Genomic DNA, 26,559 nt, shown 5'->3' on the forward strand with positions numbered 1-26,559 from the left:
AGGTTATTGTTACTCTAAATTCTCCCTAGGAGTTTGTGTGATGTGAATGGCTGTTTGTCCCCTATGTGGTGGCCCTGCAGTGGACCTGTCCAGGGTGTACCTGCCTCTCACCTGTTAATGCTGGGATAGGCTCCAGCTTACCCGTGACCCGTAATGGAACAAGCGGTACAGAAAGATGAATGAAAATAAATAGTCTTGCACTTTGACGGTAAACCCAAAACCAAGTTTAATTAAAAACATTAGCAGGAAGTACAACACAGTTACATAATTTCTTTTCTACAAAAATCTTCCATGTAAAACAAGCCACAGAAATGGCCACTTTTCTTATAAATTTCTTGTGTGGGATAGTGTACTCTGCACAAATCCTGTACAAATATATATCCTGTGTCCCACAAAAAAAAAAAATGTCCAGAGTGTGTGTACTTCAGTACATGTAGAGGCTGCACAGAGCTACTGAGGTTTACAAGTGAGTCTCTCTGTCAGGATTGCAGTCTGGGGTCAGTATAAGCTGCTCACAGTGAATGGAGCTGTTCTCCTCTTTCCTCAGTGACTCCAGCTCAGCATTCCCATTGGGCCAATGCCTTTTTCTCCTCGCTTTTAATGTGTCTTTTGAGTACAGCAAGCCGCCAAATGCAAAGGAAGAAAGAGATTGTCCTCAATCCCAGAGTGAGGCCCAGGTACACCGTCCTGTAAAAGGAAAATGGTGCTGTTAGGTACATATTGCTTTGTAGTCTTTGGAGCAATCTCTAAGCCAGGCTCGAAATTCCTTTGGATAAGTTCTTATAAAAAATCAATTTTTATTAAACAGACAGAACTTTTATTAAAAAAGAATTGTTCTCAACACAGAAGCTTTATCTTGCACAAAACGATGCACTGACAACACTACGTCACACTTTTTGTGATATGACAGAATAAATAAATTAAAAAACTTATTTTATTTCAGTAGAACATAAACAAAATATCTGCTCTTCAAACTTGACATTTCATAAATATATATTGGCAATTATATTGGCTTAATTTGAATTGATGGCAGCCCTATATTTGAAAAAAGTTGGAAAGTTGGGCAACAAAGGCTGGAAAATAATTGGTTCAAATCAAAACCAACTTGAGGAACATTTGACAACTAATTAGGTTAATTGGCAACAGGTCAGTAACATGACTTGGTAAGAAGTATTTCAAAGAAGCAAAGCTTCTCAGATTTAAAGAGACAGAGGTTCACAAATCTGTGACAAACGGTGTCTAGTAATTCTGAAAACAATTTTCAGAAAAATTGGCCTCTTTAAAAAGTTATAAAGACTTAAAGATGCAGTTATAAAGGTCTTTGCAGACCATGATCCTCTTTAAACCCTGCTTTATTTTATTTAATCAAACTGATATACCCAGTGGTGTATTATTTAATTGCTCAAGCACAAGCAAATACTGAAAATGTTTTATGTACAATTTAAGAACTTTGCTATTACCTTATATATATAGTTTTTACTTTCCAATTTCACCTCAATAGAACTTTGATATTTAATTTTTTCATGTTATTTCTCAATGGTTATAATATGGTAGCATATTCATGAGTATGTTGTAAAGGTAGATCAAGTAACCAAGTCTGGTCCTGCTCTATTCCCTACATGTTACAAATATAGGCATTCTGATTGGTCAGTGAGAGTAACGTGTGCTGAGCCAGAGACCAAAACCCAACAGGCATTTTACGATGTCATTGTAATGGCTGCATGTTCTGTACATAGTATCCGAAGTTCAGTAAAGTTTCTAACTGACATTCCTTGGTTGTGTGGAGTATTTTCCACCCACACACAGTTAGAAGGAGTACAACTCATGTCAGAGGTCCAAGCACAACAATATACTTAATAATCTGTGACCCAACCCTGCCTCTGACCCATAGACTGTGGTGACCCTAAATCCTGCATTTCATGCCTTCTTTCAAGCTTATATGAATATCTTGGAATATGCTTACAATTATATTGGAAACAAAAACAAAAAAAAAAGCTTAATTTTGTATAATGTGTCTTGTAAGTGCTCTTTGACACTAATCCTCTGAAGGTCTCTGTTAATGAAATGAGAAACTAAAATCTTTGAATTTCATTGAACCAAATAAATACATCTGGAGAATAACATATCGCTATGAACATTATGCAGCACGTAATTTTGAATAATTTCGGGCCACAAACCACGTAATAAGTGTTGAGACCTCGTGGTTATTTTACATATTTCTGTGAGATCAGATTGAGGTGGTGCTACATTAAAAACAGGCATGATTTCCCCTCTGGAAATCACTGTGAACAACAGTTTGCCATGCAATCTCCATCCTCTCTGGGCCAAAGCACATTTAAAACTGTTGAGGCAAAGTGGAAAACTGTTCTGTGGTCAGATGAAACAAAATAAGAAATTAATTTTAGAATCCATATATGCTGTATCCTACAGACAAAAGAGGAGGGGGACCATCAGGCTAGTTTTCAGCGGACAGTTTAGAAGCCTGCATCTCTGATGGTACGGGGTTGCAGCAGTGCCTATGGTGTGAACAGCTTACCAGCCTGTAAAGGCTACATTCATGCAGAAAGTTTTAGAGCAAACAGACAATGTCTTCCTTTCAACAGTCTAGCATAGTTCAACAATACAATACTAAACATACTGCATTCATCACAACAGCATGGCTTCATGGGAAAGAAGAGCCCAGGTGCTGAAACTGGTCTGTCTGCAGTCCAGACCTTTCACCAATAGAAAACATTTGGAGCATCATGAAACCAAAAATCCGACAGCTGAGACCTGGAACTGTTGAGTAGCTAGACTCCTGTATCAGACTGGAATGGACAACATTCCTCTCCAAAAATTCCAGCAACTGGTCTCTTTCACTGCAAGAAGAGAAGATGCTTCACAATGGTAAACATGAGCTGTTCCAACTTATTGGAGATGTGTTGCTGCCATCAAATTCAAAACTAATATTTTTTATGGACGTCTCAGTTTCAAATCTGATCCTTATGTTTATGAAAATGAGTGGTTACAGGAATACATACAGTATCTTATAAACAGTTTTTTTTTTCAAAATGGGAACTTACATTGCTATTACTGTTATTAGTTTGACAGTTTTTTTTTAAAGAAACACCTATCCAGATTACCTGTAAGCTGAGGTGTTATATATCCTGCAAGCACCTCTTCCTCCACATATCTTGTACCCCCATTTGAGGCAGGTTGTATCAATTATGGCTCCAAAGTATATAGGGGCAGGAATTCCTGCTGTTGAACAACATAAAATAAACTTGTTAGGTTCATAAGAAGGGCCAAGTCAGATGCCTATAAACATGAAATATCCGTTATTGTAAAACCAATTTACAAATAAATGGTGCTTACATACTTAAACCAAATACTTTTCATTTTAATGCAGTCTTTTATATTTTCAGAGATATTCAGTTAATGGGTTGTCTCAAATAAACACCAATATTATTTCCGTAACTGTGCACCTAAATGACACTGAATGTCAATTTTCAGAAATATCTGTATGGCTTGGTTAATAACATTATAGACACTAATTCATAGAATAAACAAAGGTTGCTCTCAACCCAGGGTTCGGGTGGCCAGCGTATGATTCCTAGGGCTAGGGATTTTAACTCAGGCTTAATGCATCTGTTGAAACAAGACCAGGGGTGTTAGCTTTTCAAACTGGCATTACTAAGACAACAACACCAGTTCACATTTCTGTTTACTGAGAGAAATAACAAAACAAAGGATAATTGATGCTTTACTTCAATGTACAAAAGAAGAACAAAGATCTTTGTAGTTATGTTTGTTGTTTAGAACCCGAGTATTTATTAGGAGGTTGTTGACAGACCTGACAAGCAGCATGAAGCCTGGTGTTCCCCCAAGAGAGATAATGAAAGAACTGAGGAGCAGACAAAGCCAAGAAGTAAGGAAGAGACCTTGTCACAGCTGTCCTCGTGCGGACACTGACCGAGAGTTGCTGTCAGGGTTGCCCGGATTGGTTATTAGCCACTGCTATGCACTTGCAATTGTCAAGACACCTTTCAGAAAGAGGGGAGAAAAAAATATAATTAAAAAGTGATCGTTTGGTTGTCAGTACAGCAAGAAAACATTTATCCTGTAAATGGTCACATGCCTATCTAAGGCAGCAAAACTGCTAGCCTGAATATAAATGTCAAGCCTTATTTGTTAGCTATCGGTAATACACATAATACGGGAGTAGTGTGAAAGCAGCAGCATGTGTCTGACCGTGTTTTTTCCAGAAGCCAGAGGATGAGGTGCATCCTGCTACAAGGGAAACATAGGTGATTTCATGCTCTCCACACACTGGATCCCAATTCCTTTCTTGAGCAAAAGCAACCGGAATTGCAGTCCGAGAGGAGAGACCATTCCTCATAAGACACAACCTTCAACTCTGCATGTAACAACATGGAAAAAAGAAAAATGCAAATATTATTGACAGCTGGTGAAAAAATGCATTAACTGAGAAGAGCAAAAAACATATCTGTGCACAGGATATAACACAAAGGACAGCTTCGGAAGTGTCATAACTATGATCTTTAAAGGAAACATATTACGTCTTTCTTTTATCAGAAGTTGACAGTTTATTGATGTTTTAAGAAATTGTCTGTGCCATGAACACTAAACAGATGTTAGATCACGCTTTACCACCCATCACAAGTCCAAATAGCTTGTAAAATTTCAGGACAATGGGACAATTATTTCCTTGCAGTAAACGTCCTTAAGAGAAAGTTTTTTTTAATTGGTAGGTGAACTTCAGAAACCCAAACATGTGCTCTCAAGCACAGAAAAAAAAAATGTGATTTTTTTTTTCCATAACATGTCCCCTTTCTTATAGAATTGCCTTAAAGCAGAACTTGGAACCTTGAAAAGAAGGCGGAATAAGTAATAGAAAAAATAAACACAAACAATAACTAAATTAATAATATAATAATAATAATAATAATAATAATAATAATAATAAAATAATAATAATAATAAATACAGCCTGTGAGTCCTCTACCTCCCTATCTGTGTGCTTTAGCTCAAAGCCCCTCCCAACAGAAGAAGCTCTTATGTATGTATAGCCAGGTAACCAAGGAACTATACAAGTGACTATTAATAAAAGTTGAGGGCTCCTCCTCACTTGTACTGGTCATTTTCACTCAGGCATAAGAAACAATAAAAGGAGCCAGCGGAACCTGATATTTTCATGGGCTGTCTTCTCATGTACTACCACCATGGCCTTGTGACAGTTCTGCAAATATAACAAATGTTATTTTCATTAAAGTTACCAAGATCTGCTTTAAATCAATGCAAGGGTTCTTTTTACTGATATCTAGGCCAATAGGAAAAAAAGGGAAATGCATATGCATGCAAGTATGACATACCCTCTGTATGAAACCGTAATTCCTGCCACCTTGGAGTTCTCACAGCCCATGGCTAAGAAAAGGAGTGACAGGAAGTAGCCAAACAGGGAGGTCCCAAAGGCAAATTTAGCTGCTCCCATGATACCCAGCTTGTACTTTTTCATGACAACTCCTCCAGAAAACATCCCAAGGGCCACAGCTGGGATGTTAATACCGCCTAATCAAACCACAGAACTACAACTCTGTTTTTAAGTGATAGGAGAATCAGGAAACACTTAACAAACAATCATACTGCAAGCTGCTGCAGCCATCACTCCTAAGAGGGATCAAAGTCAGAACACTCATTTATATCAAAGTAGTCTCATTCATATTTCATTTAAAGCGAAGTAAAAGCATGCTGCAAAAGATGAAAAACCTCTGATGGTTGAGAGGGTATGGAATGTGTTCTTTATCAACAAATACCCTCTTTATGAGCTCAGTTGCTTAATGAAGAGATCTGTGTTGTTAAGCTGCTGCAACTGCACAGAATTGAATCATTTAAATTACTCATTAATCTGTGGGATTTTTACCAAATACCTATTATTTTAGAACTCAAAAGAATTATGCTAAACTTGATTGTCATTCTAAAAGCTATATCTTTTGCTTCAGAGTGAAGTGGGACTATAAAAAATTTTATCAAAAGCTTGTCATCATGAAACACTTTTGATGACCGTCCAGCTCACATCACACATTCAGCAAAGCAACATGGACTCAGTTTTCATTCCAAAATAATCTCATTTATAAAGATAAAATAATTTTAAAAAAAAAGTTCAAACATTATGAACAATCCAGTCCGCTTACCCATGAGAAAGTTTGCCTTTGAAGCTGACTGGCCGTAGTGTTGCTCAATGTATTTGGGTTTGTAGTGACCATGCCGATGAGAGAGTTAAACTGAATGATCGTCACACATAGGTAGATTGTGTACACAGGGTTTCCAAGGAGACTTTTCAGTGTAGGCAAAAAATTCTGTGTAAAGAAGTTTAAATGAATGAGTAATACGTTGATAAATTGATGTTTACATCGATTTATAACCAGTAAATGTGGGAGGGATACAACAAAGACTCCCGAGTGGACTCCATACTGGTCGTTGCATGTTTTATTTGACACCTTAACCCCCAATCCATAGAAAAACTGTTTTCATAGAAAGCCTAAGAAACCTCTATTGAAAAGAATATATATGGCTGTATACATGTTGCTCCAAAAGATACATATAACAAGATTATTCATTTACCAATACCATGTGCACTATCAAATCTGGCTGTGATGGTAAAAAGCTAGATATATCTCTTCTTTTAGCTCAGAGGATGTAGTCTCCATGCCTTCCACTTCACCCTACACCTTCTTAAATGAGTCACAGCCTAAAGAAGGCATTAATATTAATATTAATTGATTTTTTAAAATCACAATTCCTTTCTTTTATATAGAGTTTTAAATTGCATTTGTAGACACAATGACAAACTGTGCTCAGAAAATGGCTTTCAGAAGTTTGCACAGTATATTCATGTCTGTTTTCATTGCGGTTCTGGATGAGGGCGTTGTTGAGCCTTCTCAGCCTTGTCTCTTATATACTGAAATTTTACATTATGACATTATGTAACATAGATGATAAAACCCCAGATTCCCTTGTAATTTCTTAAATCATATAATTAATTATATAATTAAACTTAAAAGAGAAGATAGTTTTTATAAAATAATACACGTCCCAGTTTCAACATTTGACATGCCTTCATCATTCTTTGACATCGTCTGTGCTATTTCTAATTAAATATTAGTTTTAAAATATTTGTGAATTATTGGACTTAATTTCTGTTTACATTTTATAGTGTGCCAACATCTGTTTGAAATAAGGCTATAGGATGGCAGTTTTTCATGGATCTGAATGTAGTTTAACAACTTAGGAACTTGTCTGTTTGCAAGAAACTTCGAGAGAGGGAGAGAGACAAATAATTTAGCAACGTACCACTCGCCATCAGGTGTAAATTAGCTGGCTCCTCTTGTCTGATTTTGTGGTCCATGGCTGGAGAATCTTTGATAAACCTGGTCTGCTCCGGAGTGCAGTCGCTATCATGTTTGTCCACAGGCATGGGCAGGGATTTAGGCAGGAAACCAGAAGGGAACAAGCAGACATGAGAGTGATGGCAACCAGCAATGAGGTAGCCAAGCCACACGCCCCCACCCAGCGGGCATCAGCAGGGGTAATTGTGACTGTCTCTGGGGAAGAGATAAGCACACACCCAAAACTGTAAGAAGATGACTTTATGTAGACTGCCACTTTAAAGCAAAAATTTAAAGCTCCAGCCTCCTGATATGTTAAATAAAACATGTTTTTGTGCAACACATTCCTGATATGTTACACATATGTTACAGTATCAGTTTCATGCTCTATATATTGCATCACATATGGTTTGATCTGTTTTAATTAATTGTTTTATTAGTTGCGTTGAATCTTATGGAACTTTAACATTGACAATCCAATATTCCAGACAGAAAATAATATATTTCTGAAGTTTAAAAATAATCTTTTGCTTTTTAGATTAATCATTGTTCATCAGTTGAATGACAGTCTACTCACCCATGTCCACAAAACCAATGTCAACGTAGATCTTGGCACACAGAGACCCCAGCAAGTATCCAAACACAGGACCGATAATTGCTATGGTCTGAACACAGCCTGTGATACTGACAAAGAAAGAGCATTTACCTACATTCACCACCTATCAGTACCTTCTGTGTCATGGTTGGACTCAACTTTGCAACAGATTTTCTTTATCTTTTTTGCTTTGGTAAAGTAACTTCAAACATTTCTTCTTTTAATTTATTTATTGAACATTCAGTCATGTTTCTTCCTACAGAACTAAGTTATTAACAGAGATTTCTGTGGATTACCGATATAGAGGGCAGCATTTTCAGACTCTGCATAATCATCAATATAGGAGATTCCCAAAGGCTGCACAGGAGTCTCTCCAATCCCACGAAGGACATTTCCAAGTAACACATAGACCCACATTGAGACACTGGACTCCTGTTCACAGCCTACAGTGGAAAAGGAAACAAGAAACGTGAAATGTTAATTTACTATTGAATCCCAAATAAGAAGGAGAAGAATTACAATTATTATTCTTGGGAAGCATTTATGGCACACGTTTGTAATTCTTAATGACTGAAAGTAACCTGATCAAGGCTGGTGTAATCCCTGTGCTAAAATAGGTTATATGACTTCAAAACTCATGTTAAGTGTCCTTCAGAGATAACACAAGATTAGCCTGGTACTGCTCCAAGTAATCATGGCTGCTGCAGTTTAATGGCCAATTTATTTATTTATTTTTTTATTTTCTAAGAATTTATATATGTGTTGGAATGTATGCGTGTTTATGCTTGTAAGATAAGTGGCATTGAAGGACAGGTGGGTGGAAGGGTATCACCACAGGCAGGCACCACATCCAACCCCCCTGCGCTGCACCCTAAGCCATGCTTGGCTGTGGCCTACATATCACCAATAATAATAATAATAATAATAATAATTATAATAATAATAATAATAATAATAATAATGTGTTGATTTGTAATATTGCATTATTACGGGAACAGTGGTTTTTGATAATATAGTTATATTAATATTTATAAAGCAACTGTTTCAGTATCATTATCAATACACCATCTTAAAAAAATTGATAACAATAATAATTTTAAATGGTCGATGGTCCATACTAATACAGCGCGTTTATCCAAAGCGTTTTACATGCACGTCACATTCACCCATTCACACACTGATGGCGGAAGCTGCCATGCATAGCTTTCAATTACAACCCACGGAGTCGGAGCAATTAGGGGTGCGGTGTCTTGCACAGTATCTAATACCTATAATATCGCGCCCCACCACCCCCACCTGGCCCAGCACCCACAGAGCCAGCAGCTCACTAGCGCAGCCACTCCGGGTCCCAGCCTCCCCCTGCTCGACCCCGGCCACACCCAGGGGGAACAGGGGTGTGAGAGGGCTCCATTACGCTCTCCCTCCCATTTCCTGACTGTTTATGAAGTGTGTGTTGTTTGCAATTAAAATTGAGGGGCAGTGACGGCAATGTGCTGGGAGCCAGGCCACGTAAGTGGCCCTGCCCGACATGCACTGCATGACACGCCTCCCAGGTTTTGTTTGTGTGTTCTGTTTCTTGTGTTTTGTGCAATTAAAACTGAGAGGCGAGTCGCCATGGGGTGCATCCGAGGAGGCCACTAAATGGCCCCCTCCGCTCCACCCCACACGGCGTGCACGCCTCCCAAATCCCTACGTGTGTGTGTGTGTGTGAGAGACAGCGAGAGAGAGCAGGAAAGAAGAGGGGTCTGGGGATGTAAGTCCAGAGTACTGCAGGTGTCGGAGTTAAACCCCATTTTAAACTTTCGTTGCCCAGTGTAGCATCAGGAGCAGTGGAAAAGGTAATGTGAACATTGTTGAAATTCAGGAAAAATTGCATTCCTTATCTTACCTCCAGAGGGTAATAAAGTGGCTGTATCGCCTGTCCTGGAAGACTCAGAGCTTTCTGGACATGGAGAAAGGTTATTGGTTGAATTCATGGAAGGTCTAATTGTAGTTTCGATCTTGTAGCTGCGTATAAAATAGTAATGTGACTGTTAGAAAAGGGAAGGGAGAAACCACTTTGTTAGATATTTGCAATGTGAAGCAATACATTGATTACACTTTTCAGGGCTGTGAAGCAAAAGCATCATGGCTACACTTCTATGATCAAAGACTTATGTGGATGCAATTGTAAATATAAGCTTTAACTCACACTATCAGTCAGTATACCTACTGGCCAATGATGAAATGAGGCATGGCAATCAAAAACGTTCCTAAAGACATCAAGACGCATCCAATAGCTATGATCTTGGGGCGGTGGAGCTTAGCACCAAAATAGCTCACAAAAGCAATCACCAACAAATTCCCTGCAGGGTTGAGAAAATCAGAAACAGAGCTGGAAAGAGTTGAAAATCTCAGTTACAACTTTCTGAATTTCACACAGACTAAAAAAAATGTATTTGCATATCCATCTTAATGAAAGGTAATCCACAGCTTCTGGCATACAATACAAGTCAAAGGTTTGGACACACTTTCTACTTTAGATTTAAACTGTGTCCAAACTTTGACTGATGTTGTATATTCAGTATGTCTATACATTATGGGGCCCTATTTTAGAAAGGAGTTTTAACAAACTCTGGGTTGTAATCTAAAATTTGAGTTGATTAACTGTCAAACTCTGACTTGTCGGTTTCAAGAAAGGTGATAACAAGTAGTTCAAGCTACTTTGAGTTCATTTAACTCTGAGTAGAGCAAACTCAGGAGAACATAAGAAGACTCCATTAATTGAACACAGATACAAGTGGTTGGATAGTAAATTTCTAATGTTACTCATGGCAACTAAGCAAAAGGCTCACACATACAGTTTCACAACAGGGGAACAAGAACTGTTAATGACAGCATAAAGTGAGTGAACAAATACTAATGAAGGCAACACCATAACAGCTGCAAAAAATGGGAGAAAATTAAATCATTTATATAATTCTCTGCTCAGCTGTTAAAAATGCTGGGACAGACTTACCCACGACCTGTGTGTAAGTTGTACACTTCACACATGAACTTCCATGGGGCTGGAGAGTCCACTACCAATCTTTGTATTTCATTAGTTTTTATTTAGAAGTCAAAATCGGCATCTGGTTCTTTTAAGCTGGAATCATGTTTTAATATTGTCTTTAACTTTATTTCTTGCATTTTATCTATTTTATTTTAGCATATTCCTTCTGCTTTTATATTAATTGCATTTCTTTTAATCTTTATTTATTTATTTTTAATTTTTTTTAATGCACTTGTCTGCACCCTGCTGTAATGATTTATGTAAAGCACTTCAAATTGTCTTGTACACGAAATGTGCTATACAAATAAATTTGCCTTTGCCTTTACCAATCTTAGTACTGGACTGGTTCATGGTAGAATAGCTGGTGGTGAAGCCATTATGTGGAACATCAAATATGACTCACTGGTGAAGGTGATGCGTCTAAATGTTGACTGGGCCATAGGGCTACAATTTAATTATAATGAAAAGAAATGTACTATTTTTTAACGTCTATACACCTTATGAATCTCATGAGAATGGGTATCTGAATAGGTTAGCTTTCATAGAGTCCTTTTATAGAGGACAACTGCTCATCTTGTGCCTACGTCATGGGTGATGTGGAGAACGTCTTCTACCTCAAAGACCGCTCTGGTGCTTTGTGAATTTCGCTTTGCATATTGCCAGTGAGCTGAGCTGCTTTCTGTCTGCCTGTGTATCCCAACCTGTCCATTTGTAAGTGGTATACAGAACATTTGTATACCTCTCAAACCTTATCCATAAATGGCCAATGTCCATCTTAATGTTACAGAGATTAAGATGAGACTGAGAAACTCACCTACTTCAAAGCTCCCATCTATGATACCAATCAGATAGCTGGGTATATCAAATCGCCTCTCCAGTTGTGTAATGGTGCTCTTCATGTAGCTGCCAGATAAAGCCTTGGCAAAGTAAGCAAAGGACAAAGCTGCAAGAAACATCTGCAGAAACACAAAAAGAAAAACAAATCATTATGTCAAACAAAGTGGCTCTGAAATGTTTCTTCTCTTCTACAAGATGGGGACTACTTTGTGACTATAGGTAACTATAAATATGTGCGAACCAAAATAACCTTTGGAGTTCCCCAAGGCTTCATCCTGGGGCCACTGCTGTTCAACATCTACTTGCTATCACTCGCTCAAATTATGAAAAACAGCAAAATATGTTATCATAAGTATGCTGATTGCACACAAATCTACATAACCATCTCACCAGGAAACTATGGTCCAATCCAAACTGTGATCAAATTAAAGAACAGATGTGCCAGAATTTCCTTTAGTTAATAAAGACAAAGCTGAAATAATAGTTTTTTGGAGCCAAGGAAGAAAAATTAAAAGTCATCATTCAGCCTCCAACAGCTGAGTTCAAAACTAACAACCAAACTAAAAATCTGGGACTTGTCATGGACTCAGACCTGAATTTTAAAAGTTATATTAAGACAGTTGTGAAGTCATCCTCTTACCACTTACAGCACATATCAAGGATTAAAGGACTTATGACTCAGCAGGATTTAGAAAAACTTCTCCATGCATTTATCTTCAGTAGACTGGGCTACTGTAATGCTGTCCTCACAGGTCTCCTTAAAAAGTCTATCAGACAGCTGCAGTTAGTCCAGAACACTGTTGCTCGAGTCCTCACCAAGACCAAACAAGTATAACACATATAACACTAGTCCTCAAATCTTTATACTGGCTTCCTGTCTGTCAAAAAACTTCAAAATCCTTCTGTTAGTTTACAAAGCACTGAATGGTTTAAGACCAAGATACATTCAGGATCTTCTGGTTCATCGGGAACCAACCAGATCCTTCAGGTCATCAGGATCAGATCTACTTTCTGTTTCCAGAGTCAGAACTAAACATGGAGAAGCAGCATTTAGTTTTTATGCTCCTCACATGTGGAACAAACTCTCAGAAAACTGCAAGTCTGCTGAAGCTCTGGGCAGTTTAAAGCAGGGCCCAAAACTTTTCTATTAGCTGCCTTTTACAATGGTTAATTCCTCACACTCGACTTTTATTTCTTGCATTCTGTCTATATTTTTTCTTTTTAAAGTTTGTTTTTAATGCACTTTTTATTGCTTCCTGTACCCCGCTGTAATGCTTGTAATGTTTCATGAATTGTTATGTACATTAAATGTGCTATACAATAAATTTGTTTTGCCTTGCATTGCTGTGCCTCTCAGGTTTAGTTTACAAGAATACATCAACCTACGTAGTCTTTTCTGATTAGTTGTTGGCTTAAACTATTTTAATTTTTCATCACTTTTACAACTAAGAATCTACAAAAACAAAATGATTTAAGCATTCTCATGGCAAAGAAAACATTAAGTGTTTAAGGAAATTATCTAAAATGTGAGAAAAGTCTAAATAATATAGAAAGTGCATCAACAATTCACACAGTTTTTTGCCTGGGCTCTGCTTTAAATTGTTATAAATATATATGTTTCTGTGGGATTTTATGTCTGTATATATGACATGGATTCGTTGTGCAGGTACATCTTTATGAAAAGGAAGCTGCTATTATTCTCAGGCAGAGTGTATCATGCTCCCTCCTGCTTTCGCTCAGCCACCTGTAGACACTGACAGACAGTAACAAAGGGAGGATTAGAGAAGCCAATCTCACAAGAACACAGGCACATCCACAGACAGCATAATTGGAAACAGGTGAGAGGTAACTCAGGCCACAATCTGAGGGATGAAAATAGCCTAAGCTTGGAAGAGATTTATGTACCACAACATGCCATTTTCAACAGAAGTATGGTGTTGTGCATATTTCAGAAGACGCATTTTTATATGTATAATATTCTAAAGGTGCAATATGTAACCATATAAAACCATGGGCTGTTTCTACTAAAGCAACAGAATCTCAATCCTAGGCAGGGTCAAAAACAAAACTGAAACCCAACTTAATGCCTCCCAAGAGGTTTGTAGATGTCTGACTTATTCCAACATGTATTGAAGGTAACAGATAACACATATAACTACAACATTGTACTAATTTTACAGTCATAAATTTTTTTAAATAACTAGTTTTAAATAACTTCACGAGTTTTATATGTTGAACAGTAAGGTCAGCATAACAAAGGAAGTATCAGCTTTCTGACACAAGTAACCCAGAGAAAAATTGAGATCTATTATCACATTTGCCTTAAAACCAATAAGAAATGGAACTGACAACCTAAGTCAGAATGATTATTTCTTTGGAGTGGCTAAAAATATCTGCTTATGCAAATAACAATAGTGCTGCTGTGAAGGCTGCACACAGTTGGGGTTTGGAGTGGTTCTCAAACTTTGGTTCAAGCTCGTCACACCAGGTGATTTATAATAAAAACTATATTTGATAAAAAAATAATTATTTTCTCTATCATATTAGTTTTCCAAACTATAGGAATACAAGCATCCTTCCATGACTTAGACCAGCTGCAGAAATTCTGAACTGCCTTAGCATTAAATCCAGCATTAAATTATGCATTAAAGGGGATATTCATCAAATTTTATTTCTGTTATTCTAGGATGAAGCACTATTACCATAACAGTAAAGGCAAGGTTATGCATGGCTGTGATAAAGAAGCTGCAAATCTAACCAGAAAAATAATAATAATAATGATAATAATAATAATAATAATAATGATAATAAAACGTAGAGAAAGAAGACATAAGTAAACCTAGTTATTTTGGCTGCATAGAAGACAAATATTAAGTGAAGTCCTCAATGGATATCTATTTACTATTTACTGATTTTAAGCATTACTATGCTTATGTGTTTAAAAAGAAAAAAAAAAAACCTCATGTAGACAAATTTAGGGTTTGTCTGGATAATCAGACAACCCCTATTTTAGGGAATAAACATGTTAATGTCATATTAACACATCCACATTATTGTAGAAAGAAAACACACAGGCAAGCACATGGACAAAAAGCTAGCAAGTCTGGAATTCTTTCTAAATGTGTCACTAAGCAGCTTTACGATCATTATTCACAATTTTTCCCAACCTAATAAAAAGGTGCACTCTATTTTACTGAAGCACAAACTTTGCTTAAGAAACTAACTGCAGCTTAATTCAAGGTCCAAAGAATATGGAGATTTGTTCAACTCATGGTCAAAAATTAGGCCTACTGGTAATATGCCACACTCTCAACAAAACTCTCAACCGGCAGTTCAATAGAAAAGAGTCTGAAATAGTAACGTAGTAAAACATGTTCTGTGAATCACAGAAAAATAAATCAACCACCCAGCAAACATGAATGATTTATACACCTGTTAGGTATATAAACGATTAGGTTGTGCTGCTTAGGTTGTGCCCAGAAGCTGCAGGGTTAATGCTGTAATAAACTGTGGCAATGCTGTATCTATTAATCCAGCTGTATTGCTAGTTTGTGACAAGTTTGTGTTTCACTTCCAGGTGAATACTTTTGGGTACTGGAAATACTGGTAACTGTAAATCTACACCTTATACAACATAGTTCTCAGACTTTTAACATACTGTCTACAAAATGCTTCTTTTGATTAAAGAAAGGATTAAACTAGGCCTACATCTTAAAACAGACTATCAAGTTTAGTTCTATCAGATTCAGAAATCCTTTTTCATTCTCTTGAACATTAATTAATTAACACCCTAGTTTAATTATTTATGTTTTATCTTTACCATAGGAACTTTGGTTGAACATCACATTTATATACTTCTGTTCATGATTCTTTTTGTTTTTTTTCCCCCCTTTTCTTTTAGAATTGACTTTAATAAATTCTAATATTTATCTAACTAGTCTGTGATTTTCCTTGTGTCATGATTAAGGTCAATTGAAATGAGAACTCTGCGAATTAGTGTCTTGAGACTGATTGTTTTATTTATTTAATTGATAAAGGATTTCAATTGTTTGCCTTTCTTCCATTCCAAAAAGCAAGGTGGTGCCTCGAAGTTTACAAAATATTATCAGTAATGTTAATTTTTCATGTTAATTATTAATATTAATGTTTTATATTAATATTGATCATGCATGATGCTGCTAAATAACTACAGGTTTCTTTGCAAAGCCTGCACCTGGTAGCCTGTTGTGGTAGATCTGGGCATCGATTGCCCTGGTACCCAAGGCTTGCTCCTGCGCTGCCTCTGTGCTGTCCCTCAGTCCAGCCCTCTCTGGTAGGACTTGATCATATCTGCCACTATCTGTCGGTGGCAAATCTCAAGCAGGGATTTTTCCTCCTATAATGGTTCCTTCAACTCCTTCTCTTCCAGTTTCCACTGCCTGAGACATTCAGTAAGTGCTTCATCCCTTGGGGCCATCTTTCTGATGTATTTGTTGAGCCTGGATATTTCATCTTGTGTATAGGCCCTGATGATCACTAGTCTTTTGCCTCTTTTTTGTGCTTACCATGTAGCCTCTGGATGCTGGAGTTGAGGTGGAATCTCCCATGCACGGTGAACAGCTCTCATGTTTTAATGTCTGTGGTCTGAACTTCCTTCTTTGGCCAGCTTATTATCCCAGCAGCATATCTGATTACTGGCAGGGCATAGCTGTTAATCACTCAGATCTTTCTTTTGCCATTAGCTGACTTCTCAGGACTTGCCTTACTTGTTGCATTTATTTGACTGTTGCTGCTTTCCTTGTAGCCTTTCGTCGTTGCCATTTACAACAGAGAAATTATTCATTCATTCATTCATTCATTTTTCCCATCATAGCATTGGTAAAGCAAATTACACTCATAGTAAACCAGTGTGGAGCAAAACAAACTTTAACCTGAGTTTATTTCATACTGTGTTTTATATTGAATGTCTGTATAAAGGTTAAAGGGCTTGTTAGTTTTTTTGTTTTGTTTTTACTTGTTTTTGTTTAGTTGGAAAGTACCTTCAGATTGGGGTGACAGGTCTTTACTACAGATGAGGCAGGATTATTGCCCAGAGTCCATCGACCTGTGGCTGTTTGGTCCATTTTCTTCATGGCAGCTTCCTGCTCCTCAGTCCCTGGAAAGTGGAAGGTGTCTTACACCTGTGGGAAAGAGAAGAAAATAAGAGTTTTCTTTTTTTTTTCTTTTTTTTTCTCTTAAAAATAAGTCTTAAAAAGTTTGGTCGATAAAAAGGTCAACCAATGTAAAACTGAGTGACTGTATATGACACTAATTTTGTCCTGCTGGAGTTGCAGTATTTGCATCATTGTTTCTCTTTCTCTAAAGTGAGCTGTTAGTTATTTTCCCATGGCTAACAATCTTTTGCACTAAATTTAGCTAATCACTTACTTAATGAATTATAAAATGATATGACCAACAAAACAAAGACAAGACAAAGAAATAGAGTCTCTTATTTATGTGGAATACAGGATTCCACATGAATAAGAGACTATTTCTTTGTCTTGACATAATTAAGTCTTAGTCCTTTAAATTTAATTCTACCCTTAATGCAGTTAGTAAATTGGCTGTTTAAGGCAGCTACTTTGGTGCTGACTATCAATCCGTCCCAAAAGCAAATGTTTAATAAAATCATTCAAGCATATTCTAAGTTCTTGCAAGCTTGATGGGTAATAGCTCGCGTAACTCTTGAATTCACTAAATCCACATTAGAAATGGAGTGTAAAGTTATATTAACTGTAGTTTTGGAAACTGGAATATAGTTTGCAGCAACAGCGTTTTTAAGTTCAATAAAATATTAATATTGGAACAAAATATATAATCAGAGTAAAGGTAAATTAATGAGACCAATGAAAGGATAGCAGATTAATAACCAAATATTGACTGATGTTTGCATTAAGTTGCCTTAATGTGCTACAGATACAGACTCTGAGGACACACTTGTGCCCCTGTTTCAAACCAATGCTGCTGGTTCAAAGCCAGCTCCTTTTGTGTCTCTCCTACATACATCAAACCCCTAAATGGCTGCAAAATTATAAAAACATGTGCTCATGAACATACATTTAGTATTTTGGCACATGAAACTGTTAACTGATGTGTTATAAAACCAAACTCATTAAAGCTGCTGCTGCTACGGTGAAATGAGGAGCTTTCTGACTCATCTTGCAATAATGATAACTTAACAGATGTTAGCTCTCCAACCGGTTTCCCACATGAGCAGGATGAGCAGAAAAAAACCCCCAAAAAACAAGAAACATCTTTTTTTTCCACAATCACAAACCGCCTTCTCCAAGTCATTGTGAGATTTAGACAGGACTGCCCATTTAAGTCTATTCAGGAGAGGGGGGGAGGTTAACGCCACTTCACATATCTGGGGTTTTAGCGCTCCAAATCTCTACTGATCATGTTTGGTATTTGTGCATTTCTGTGACTTCAGCGTTCAAGAGTATATCTGACGCAGTAAATATGTAAATATATATATGAATGACAACTCATTTTGCCAAGATAAACTAATCTAATTTAGTGTTCTTATCAGACAACGATCTTAAATGTCCTTTTATCGTTGGTGTGATGCTTAAATGCGCTTTCTAGAGTCTGCAAAGTCCCTGCTGTTTCCATGGATAAATGCGTTTGCGTGATGATTCATTGACACACATCTTCTCCGCCACTTACATAATTATCTGAAATTTGACATACAAATCCGCATAAATGTCAAGAAACTACAGTCTAAAACCCGCGTCATGACTGATGGACATGTATTCACAGAAAAAAAGAATATTACTTACCCAACACGTGCTTTAAATATTCGTCTTCACGACGTTTCTAACTTCTTATTCACCATATGAAGTAGGAAAGAAATAAAATCCTGCTGTATCCTAGAAAGCCTTCAGCTGTATTACGACCCCCTCCTCATTAAATCACCTCTCCAATAGTGCGGCAGAGACCAGAGTGCGTCGCTGGAGATGAGTGGACACTATTCGCAGTGAACAAAGTACAAATGCGTATCATGCACCTCCTCCAAAAGCTGCAAAAACAACTAATAAAATAATTCTCCAGCCTTTCACAGCAGGGCTTTGAACATATCCAAGTGGTTAAGCGTTATAAGCATGTCGGAGTAAATCACAACAAGAAGGCATGATTCGGATTTACTCAATGAATAACTCATTGATAAGACCTGTGGCGCGTTTGTTAGGAGAACTGCAGGTTATAAGAAATGTTTTTCTTTGCACTTATTTATTTATATATTTATTTTATTTTTTTCATCAGTGCCTTTGTAGTGTTGCAGCTTTTAGAGATGGCATCCAAGTCAAAAGCAAACACTTTAAAGACTGTAATAATATTGATATGACATTTGTTAAAAATATAATTGAATGTGTAGTGAAACCCTTTACCTACATTTGTAACCAGTCTTTAAAAACAGGAAATTTCCCATGTAAAGTGAAAACAGCAACAGCAACAATATTTAAAGCTGGTGATGAAAATAAACTTTCCAACTACAGGCCAATTTCTTTACCTTATAGAGCCTTATAGAGTTTGTGGAAGAGTTAACTACTGTTATTGAAAAGAGACAGTATGAGATTGGGATTTTTTGGGGATTTAAAAAGGCTTTTGATTCAGTATTTATTAATAAAGAAACTTTAAATATATGGGGTTAGAGGAGTGGCCCTCAGCTGACTTATTAGTTATCTGAATAACGGAGAACAGTATGTTTAAATAAATCAAGTTAAATCAAAATCAATGAAAATAAAGTTCGGAGTCCCTCAAGGTTTGGTTTTGGGACCATTAATATTTATTTTGTTTATATACGTGAAGTGTCCAGTTTGTTAAAAAAGAATTTTGTTTGCAGATGATACTAGTGTATTTTGTTGTGGGTACATTTTGGAGGAGCTTTTGGAGACTGTTGGAAATTAACTTAATAAACTGAAGAGTTGGTTTGATGTGAATAAGTTAATATTAAATTTAAATAAAACAAAATATATAATATTTGGGAATAGACCAATCAACACTAATAAGAAACTTGTGATAAATTAATTAGATCAAAGTGTCAGAATCATTGTTCACCTTGTATTTTTCCTTCATACTACCATACATGACCTATGAAGTATGGGGAAACACATACAAGACAACATTAAATTCAGTCTTTCTTCTTAAGAAAAAAAGGCCATAAGAATAATTACAAACTCCACCAATACAGAACCAACTAATTCTCTGTTCATCAAATTGAAAATATTAAAATCCGAAGACCTGTTTAAAATGTAAGATTCTCCAAATTATGTACAAAGTTAAAAATAATCAACTGTCTAACAGTATCCAAAAACTTTTCCAGTTAAGGGTGAGTAAATTCAGCCTCAGAGGAACATACATGTTCAAAAAACCAGCTGTGAGAACAAACACCAAACTTCATTGTATTTCTACAAGAGGAGTTCGACTCTGGAACAGCTGTAGTGAGGATATAAAAACATATCAGTCAATAGGCAAATTTAAACAAAAGATAAAACATGAGATAATTGTAATTGAAGGATATGAAGCTAATAATGATACATGTTGAAAGCTATGTATATTGTATATTATGAGTTATTGTGAGTAGTACCATTGTGTGTTGTGTATGTGATTTTGTAATATCACATAATGTGTTAAGGTATGTAGAGATGCTGTCAAAGTGTCAGTATTTAAGTTGTTATTGACAAAACAGTTTTGGACTCGATAAGTGCTCAACTTCTTCCAAAATCCTTTTCGAACTTTGAAAGCTTGTTTTTTTTTGTTGTTGTTGTTTTGTTTTTTCTTTTGTTTCTTCGTTTGTAAATTTTTAGTTTGAAATAAAATGTAAGAAAAAAACTGAACATTTCATACTTATTTAACTTAAAGAAAACAAGATTTACTTATATACCGTAGTACAGTATGTACAGTAAATCATGTCATGAGGACTATTTGTGTATATATATATATATATATATACATATATATATATATATATATATATATATATATATGAAGAGAGAGAGAGAGAGAGAGAGAGAGAGAGAGAGAGAGAGAGAGAGAGAGAGATGGTTCTTAACCAGAAAAAACAAATAATTTATTTTAGTTGCTAACTTTATACAGAAGCTTGTCTAGTGTCTATACCTGTATTTTTTAATGTATTAATGAGTTTTCAATAAAAAAAAATTAAAAAGACTAAATTAGCTTGAAATATCTCTAACAGTGATCATGTACATGGTTGATTGTCTTTGTGTTGGCCCAAAGTGGGCATAGAAAAAGTATGAATGAGTGACACTAAGTACTACTCAAGAGAGAGAAGAGCACCTTGTAGATACACTCAGGCCTTAAATATTTCAAAGCTATTATCAATTTCTTAGTTTTGCATTAGGCAGTTGTTTGCAATGTCACTATTTTCTCAACCTAAAACATTCCCACGTGTCATGTAGTGCTTTGGAATTATCAAAAAGGGTTTTTCCATATTTGGGCGGATACACAAGACAATCTAAGAACTGAAAAAGGTCTGAGCACTACACTCTTTTTATGTGTTTGTGTAAAATCTTCAGTGCAGTCTTCTGCTCCTGCGCTACAGTCGGAACAAATATTGAGTTTTAGTTTTAGTAATACAGCACTTTGAAAATATAATCTGGTTCCAGCAATTTTTTAAAATATTCACTATAAAATAAATGTATGTATTTATTTATTAAAAAACAACTCCATATCCTGTACATGTATCTTGATGCTGTTATCTGAAGCAAAAATAGAGAAATAAAACTGAGCAAGATCTGACAAACCCTGGCAGTCAGCTGACTAATAATCAATTAATTCTGGTCTTAAAACACACAACTTCTATCCAAAATAGACTAAACTCCACTCTGCATTCATAATAAATTAATTTTTTCACTTAATCTGAATAACAATATGATGGTGCAACTTTATAGTTTAAATATTAAAGCAGGTTGTTTTTTTAAAGGAGATATGAAATGAAAGAAACATCAACACATGAGCATGAGAAGGATACCACAGAAATTGTAATTTTGTAATTCAATGTATTCACATTACAACATCCACATGGTTCAGTTTGTGACAATGTCTAATGATCTTCAAATATATTCACTGTATGATACATTATACCAATATAGGCACTTCCAGTAAGTCTGGCAATATTGAAGCTACAGTATAGTGTCTAAATTACAAAATGGTAAAAATAAATAATGTATATCTAAAAGAGTTTTTGTAGTTTTAAAATTTCTTTACTGTACAGCATATATGTATATTGTACAAAATGGAGCATTAACCTGCAAGGAAATTAATTATTTTACCTTCACAAATACTGTGTATTTGGACATATTCTTCCTTTAGTACATGTGGTAAGTGCAAGGTAGTGAGAAGAAAGGAAGTCATTTTAATCATGTGTCAACTATATAAAAATACTCATCTCACAATGTTTACATAATTGTAAAGCTTGTTTGGTTCCCATTGGTTACAACTATTTTACACGTGTGAATAAGTTCAACAATCGAATATAACAAATTAAGACTTAAAAAAAACAAAAAAAAAAAAAAACACACACCATAAAACTGATATACCATATCAGCTTAAATGCAAGTATTGATGCAAATGTGTGTGTCTGGGTGTGTTTGGGGGGCTAACTCTTATACTACTTTTGCCAGCTAGGCAAAGCAGTAAGAGGAAGCACTTGGAAATATATGCTATAGGACCTTCTGTGAATAATAATTTCAGCTAAGCGAGTGCGAGGAGTCGAAGAACAACTTACGACATCTCTTTGCCCTTCATTACTTCACCATCTCTACAAGTAGCAACAGTATGTGATAACTAAATATAGGTCAGAGTCACATTAGGGGGGCGCTGGAAGATTTCAAAAAGACAGAGAAAAAACAAAACAAAAAAAGAAAAAACTAGCTTCTTCTCATGCACACACTGTGTCCTACACTATATATACATTCACATACATTCACAATGCAGGAGTTTTAAGTATTTAAGGTGATGCAATTATGTAATTATGAAAATCAGAGGCTTGGAAAAGAAGCTACAAGTGGAAGTTATATGATTCATGAAAATATTAAGATATCATGACACTTTTATATCAGATTTTTTTTTATTTGTTTGTTAAAAAAATTAAATGTGTCTATTCTGCATGTTATGATGGCTGCAGCTCGCTTGGCAGGAAGATACACTGAATGACTCAGTGGCTTCGAACAGCTCTAATCTGATACAGGGTTTAGGGTATATATGTGTATAATGACTAATCAGCAGGTCAACCAATTACTGAGTTTGTGTGTGGCCTCTCCCTGTCCTACTACATACTGCAGCAGAGCTGTTGTCGCAGTAAAGAGGTCATTGTGGATGTGTTGTTCAATTCACCACAATTAGGAACACTGTGCGGTGACAGGGGAAGTTACTGTCTGATCTGCGATAATACAAGAAAACAATGTTCTTCAAGCTCTATTATATCCCATTTCATGTACAGGCTGGCGTGTACTGCTCTCTTTTCTGAAGATTAGTTGAAAGAATGGGAAGAGTTCAGTAGTGCAGAAACCTGCATACAAGACACTCGGATGTACATTTAGTTATAAGTTACAGGTGAGACAAGGTGTCTGGAAGACCTTTTCCTGTGAAAAAGAGATTACCCCAACAAGACATTGTTATAAATATTAACATTTATGCATGGAAAGAGCCTGTGCCAATAAGGATTAAAAACTGAACGATTTTAAGATGTGAAAGTTTAGTTTACCCCCTGCTATGCCTCATAATGGTTTGGTCTCATCCTTATCATCCCTTAACACCCATATGCAGCTTTCTTTGAGGGCATCTCTCAAAATGTGACAACAGCCAAACGGTATTTCCATCCATGTTTCACTATGTGCACTTTGAGGTGTGTTGTTACATTTTCAAAACACTTTACTAAATACTGCAAAAGATGTTTTTCAGTTTTGCCTGAGTCTTTTTTTTTAAAGTCTGAAACACAATTTCAGATTTAAATAGTTCACATAATTAATCACATGACTAAGTTGTAGAGAAGAGACATGGCCACAACCAGCTGATGTTACAGAATAACTACAATGTGCTTGATAAAAAGTATGAAAAACAACCTGAAGATCTTAACCTATTTTTCATTCCAAGATCACTGATTATTTTTCCCTAATAGAAGGGTTTTGTTTCTGGTTAACAACCACTTTGTCCTCAACTCTTCACCCTCTGCTTTCACAACTAAGCCTAGTTAATTTGTTAAATTGGCTAAGGAAATGTACGTAAAATACCTTCTCTTTTTTTTTAAATTTGCTGGACAAATTTGCTGGCTGGTTGTAACTGAGATTTTAAATTGTGATTTTTAACTTAGAATAATGTGTCAGAAATTCTACCATTCAGTACAGCTAAACACCTAAAAAAAACTCTATACCCTTCATGTGAACAGAGCTGTTTCATATGCCCCAAAACATGTATATTAATATAAATGTTCCCCATTTTAAATAATCAAAATTTTTTTATTTTTTTTTACCCAATTCTTAAATAGTCTGGGGGGGAGTTGACATAAACATAAGGTTTTTTTTTAAGCTGAGACATCATTATGAATTTAGGTCTTGTAATAAACAGGAGTATCTGTTTACACTCTTGTCCTGGTCAACGGACTGCTTTTTCTATATATATTTTAAGCACTCCAGAATATATTTCCACATGTATCAACACAATGTTTTCCTACATTGACAGTGTCTTGCCATTGTAAGAGAAAAATGTCTCCCTGAGGTTTCAGGAAAATCAAACAGATTCACTGAACAAAGGTAAGAGGAAAAGTGGTGGGTGGTGACTTCAGTATTTTCCTAACCTGTTATAATCCAATTTTCCTATCTGCACTCACATATGATACAAGTTTACTTGAATTTCTACAGCTGAGGTTTTCCTGAGGTTTCAAAGCCAGCATCACCTGCAAGTGTTTGAAAAGACAGTAAGCAAAAATAGAGTATAAGACAGCACCTTGAGTCCATTCACAGCCTGTATAAAACATGGACATAACCGCTGGGCCTGAGTCGAGAAGCCCACAATGAAGTGCCTGAGTGTAATACCACTTGGAGCACTAGCTCCAAAACATCAATGGATTCAAAGAGCATCAACTTCTCTCAATAAAATTTCCCCACAGGTCATCATGCTGTCATTACCTGGTTTTAGTGTGCTGGTGGTATTTTGTACTCTGTGCTTAAGCCTTTTGTTGAAATATAACGACAATCTAATGTCAATCTACTGACTTCAAAACAGCCACAATAGCCAATGCCCCAATGGTTAAGTCCATTTTTTATACACAGTCTGTGTCTCAGAGTGGAAACAGCATGGTGATGTCGGTTAACAGCCCAAAAAATTAATCCTGGCATTCTTATTTAATGGATTAAAATTTTATTGTTTTAATTTAGTAGTGTTACGGTGCAATCCAAGCCTTGTATTTAGAATTCTGATATTTAAATAATGTCCAATAACCTGCTTTATCTCATCAGTGCAGGTCTCTTGAGTACAATATTTGGGACAGTGACGTCAAATTTACTTAAAATAATCAGCTGATTTAATTTTTGCCATCAGCAGAGGAAATGTGTAAAAGAGCTCACTGCATTATACACAATGAAACACACAATATAAACGGTGAGGAGACTCAAATCTGTGTTTAAAATAGCTCCACGTGATGGCATTATGTACGTCATTTGCCAACAAACATAAAATGCAATATGCATAAATATCTGATTTGGATTTGTTAAGGATTAATTTAGTCTCAAGTTGAAGTGGAAGAAAATTGTTCTTCATTTGATTCACTCCCTTTATAATTCATGTATAGAAAGAAAAAAATACATACTGTGAACTAGTTCAGACCAAATAAAAGCCAAAATTGAACACAATCAACAGAAATAATGGTGATGTTTATATATAATTGCATTCAGAAAATAATTATGTATAAATTGGCAGCACATTTCTGCAGTCCTGTGTCACCATGCTGGGTTGAAGCCTGTGCAACCACTTCTCTTCTTCTCTTGACAGTAGCAAAAGAGTCAGTATCCCAAAATCCACAAAAAATCCTTTTATTGCAATACGTAAAGCCCCATTTCAATGTTTGGTGAAATGGCATAATGAGATTAAATGTATAAAGCACAAAATATCCCACCCTGTTTTTCTGTATAGGCACGCATTTCCCAAACATCTACAGTGTTGTGTCTAAGTGATGTGCTGGCACAAATAGTCTGTCAATTGGATAAGAAAAAAAAAATTCTTCACATCCTTGTCCAGACTGACTCCGTGCTTCCCATGGAGGGTTTCACTGTGGGTCCCCCTCCTCTAAGTCATCTGGAGGTTGAGAGTCTTCCCTCGGAGACAGGGGCCACCCTGGTTCCTCTGCTCCCTCCTCTGGCAGCTCCCCTTCTACCTGCTCCTCTCTGCTGCCTGATTCCTCTTCTTCCTCATCAATAGCTAGAATTGGTTCAGCTACATTGTTCAAATGTACAGACTCTCCCCCCTGACCCTTGTTCTGGACCTCCTCTTCGATCACCTTCTTCCACATCTCATGGTTCTCCAGCAGGTGCTGGGTGATCTGGCAAAAAACTTTCCTCCTCTTCTTGGGAGTTGCTTTCTCTGGAAGGAAAAAGAAAACATGCGGATGTATTCAGAAACTTGCCTATGGACTGAATAAATGCATGTTTAGTTTATTTTTGTGCCTCTACCATGGCTTT

At 36.2% G+C, this 26,559-nt stretch overlaps 1 protein-coding gene and 1 pseudogene across 1 annotated transcript in view; both read right to left on the reverse strand.

Moving 5' to 3' along the window:
- Positions 1 to 240: 240 nt before the first annotated feature.
- On the reverse strand, positions 241 to 16,998 carry LOC121646892 (annotated as a pseudogene).
- A 4,851-nt stretch (positions 16,999 to 21,849) lies between these two features.
- The window catches only part of pde3a (phosphodiesterase 3A, cGMP-inhibited), an 85,850-nt gene continuing 81,140 nt past the window's right edge, over positions 21,850 to 26,559 (reverse strand). Inside the window, exon 14 of the mRNA XM_041997535.1 lies at positions 21,850 to 26,461. Coding sequence (XP_041853469.1) covers positions 26,148 to 26,461 — 314 coding nt within the window. The 3' untranslated portion in view covers positions 21,850 to 26,147. The remainder of the gene's footprint in view (positions 26,462 to 26,559) is intronic.

Source organism: Melanotaenia boesemani, chromosome 10 (assembly GCF_017639745.1).
Source record: "Melanotaenia boesemani isolate fMelBoe1 chromosome 10, fMelBoe1.pri, whole genome shotgun sequence".
In the NCBI taxonomy this organism is placed as follows: domain Eukaryota; kingdom Metazoa; phylum Chordata; class Actinopteri; order Atheriniformes; family Melanotaeniidae; genus Melanotaenia; species Melanotaenia boesemani.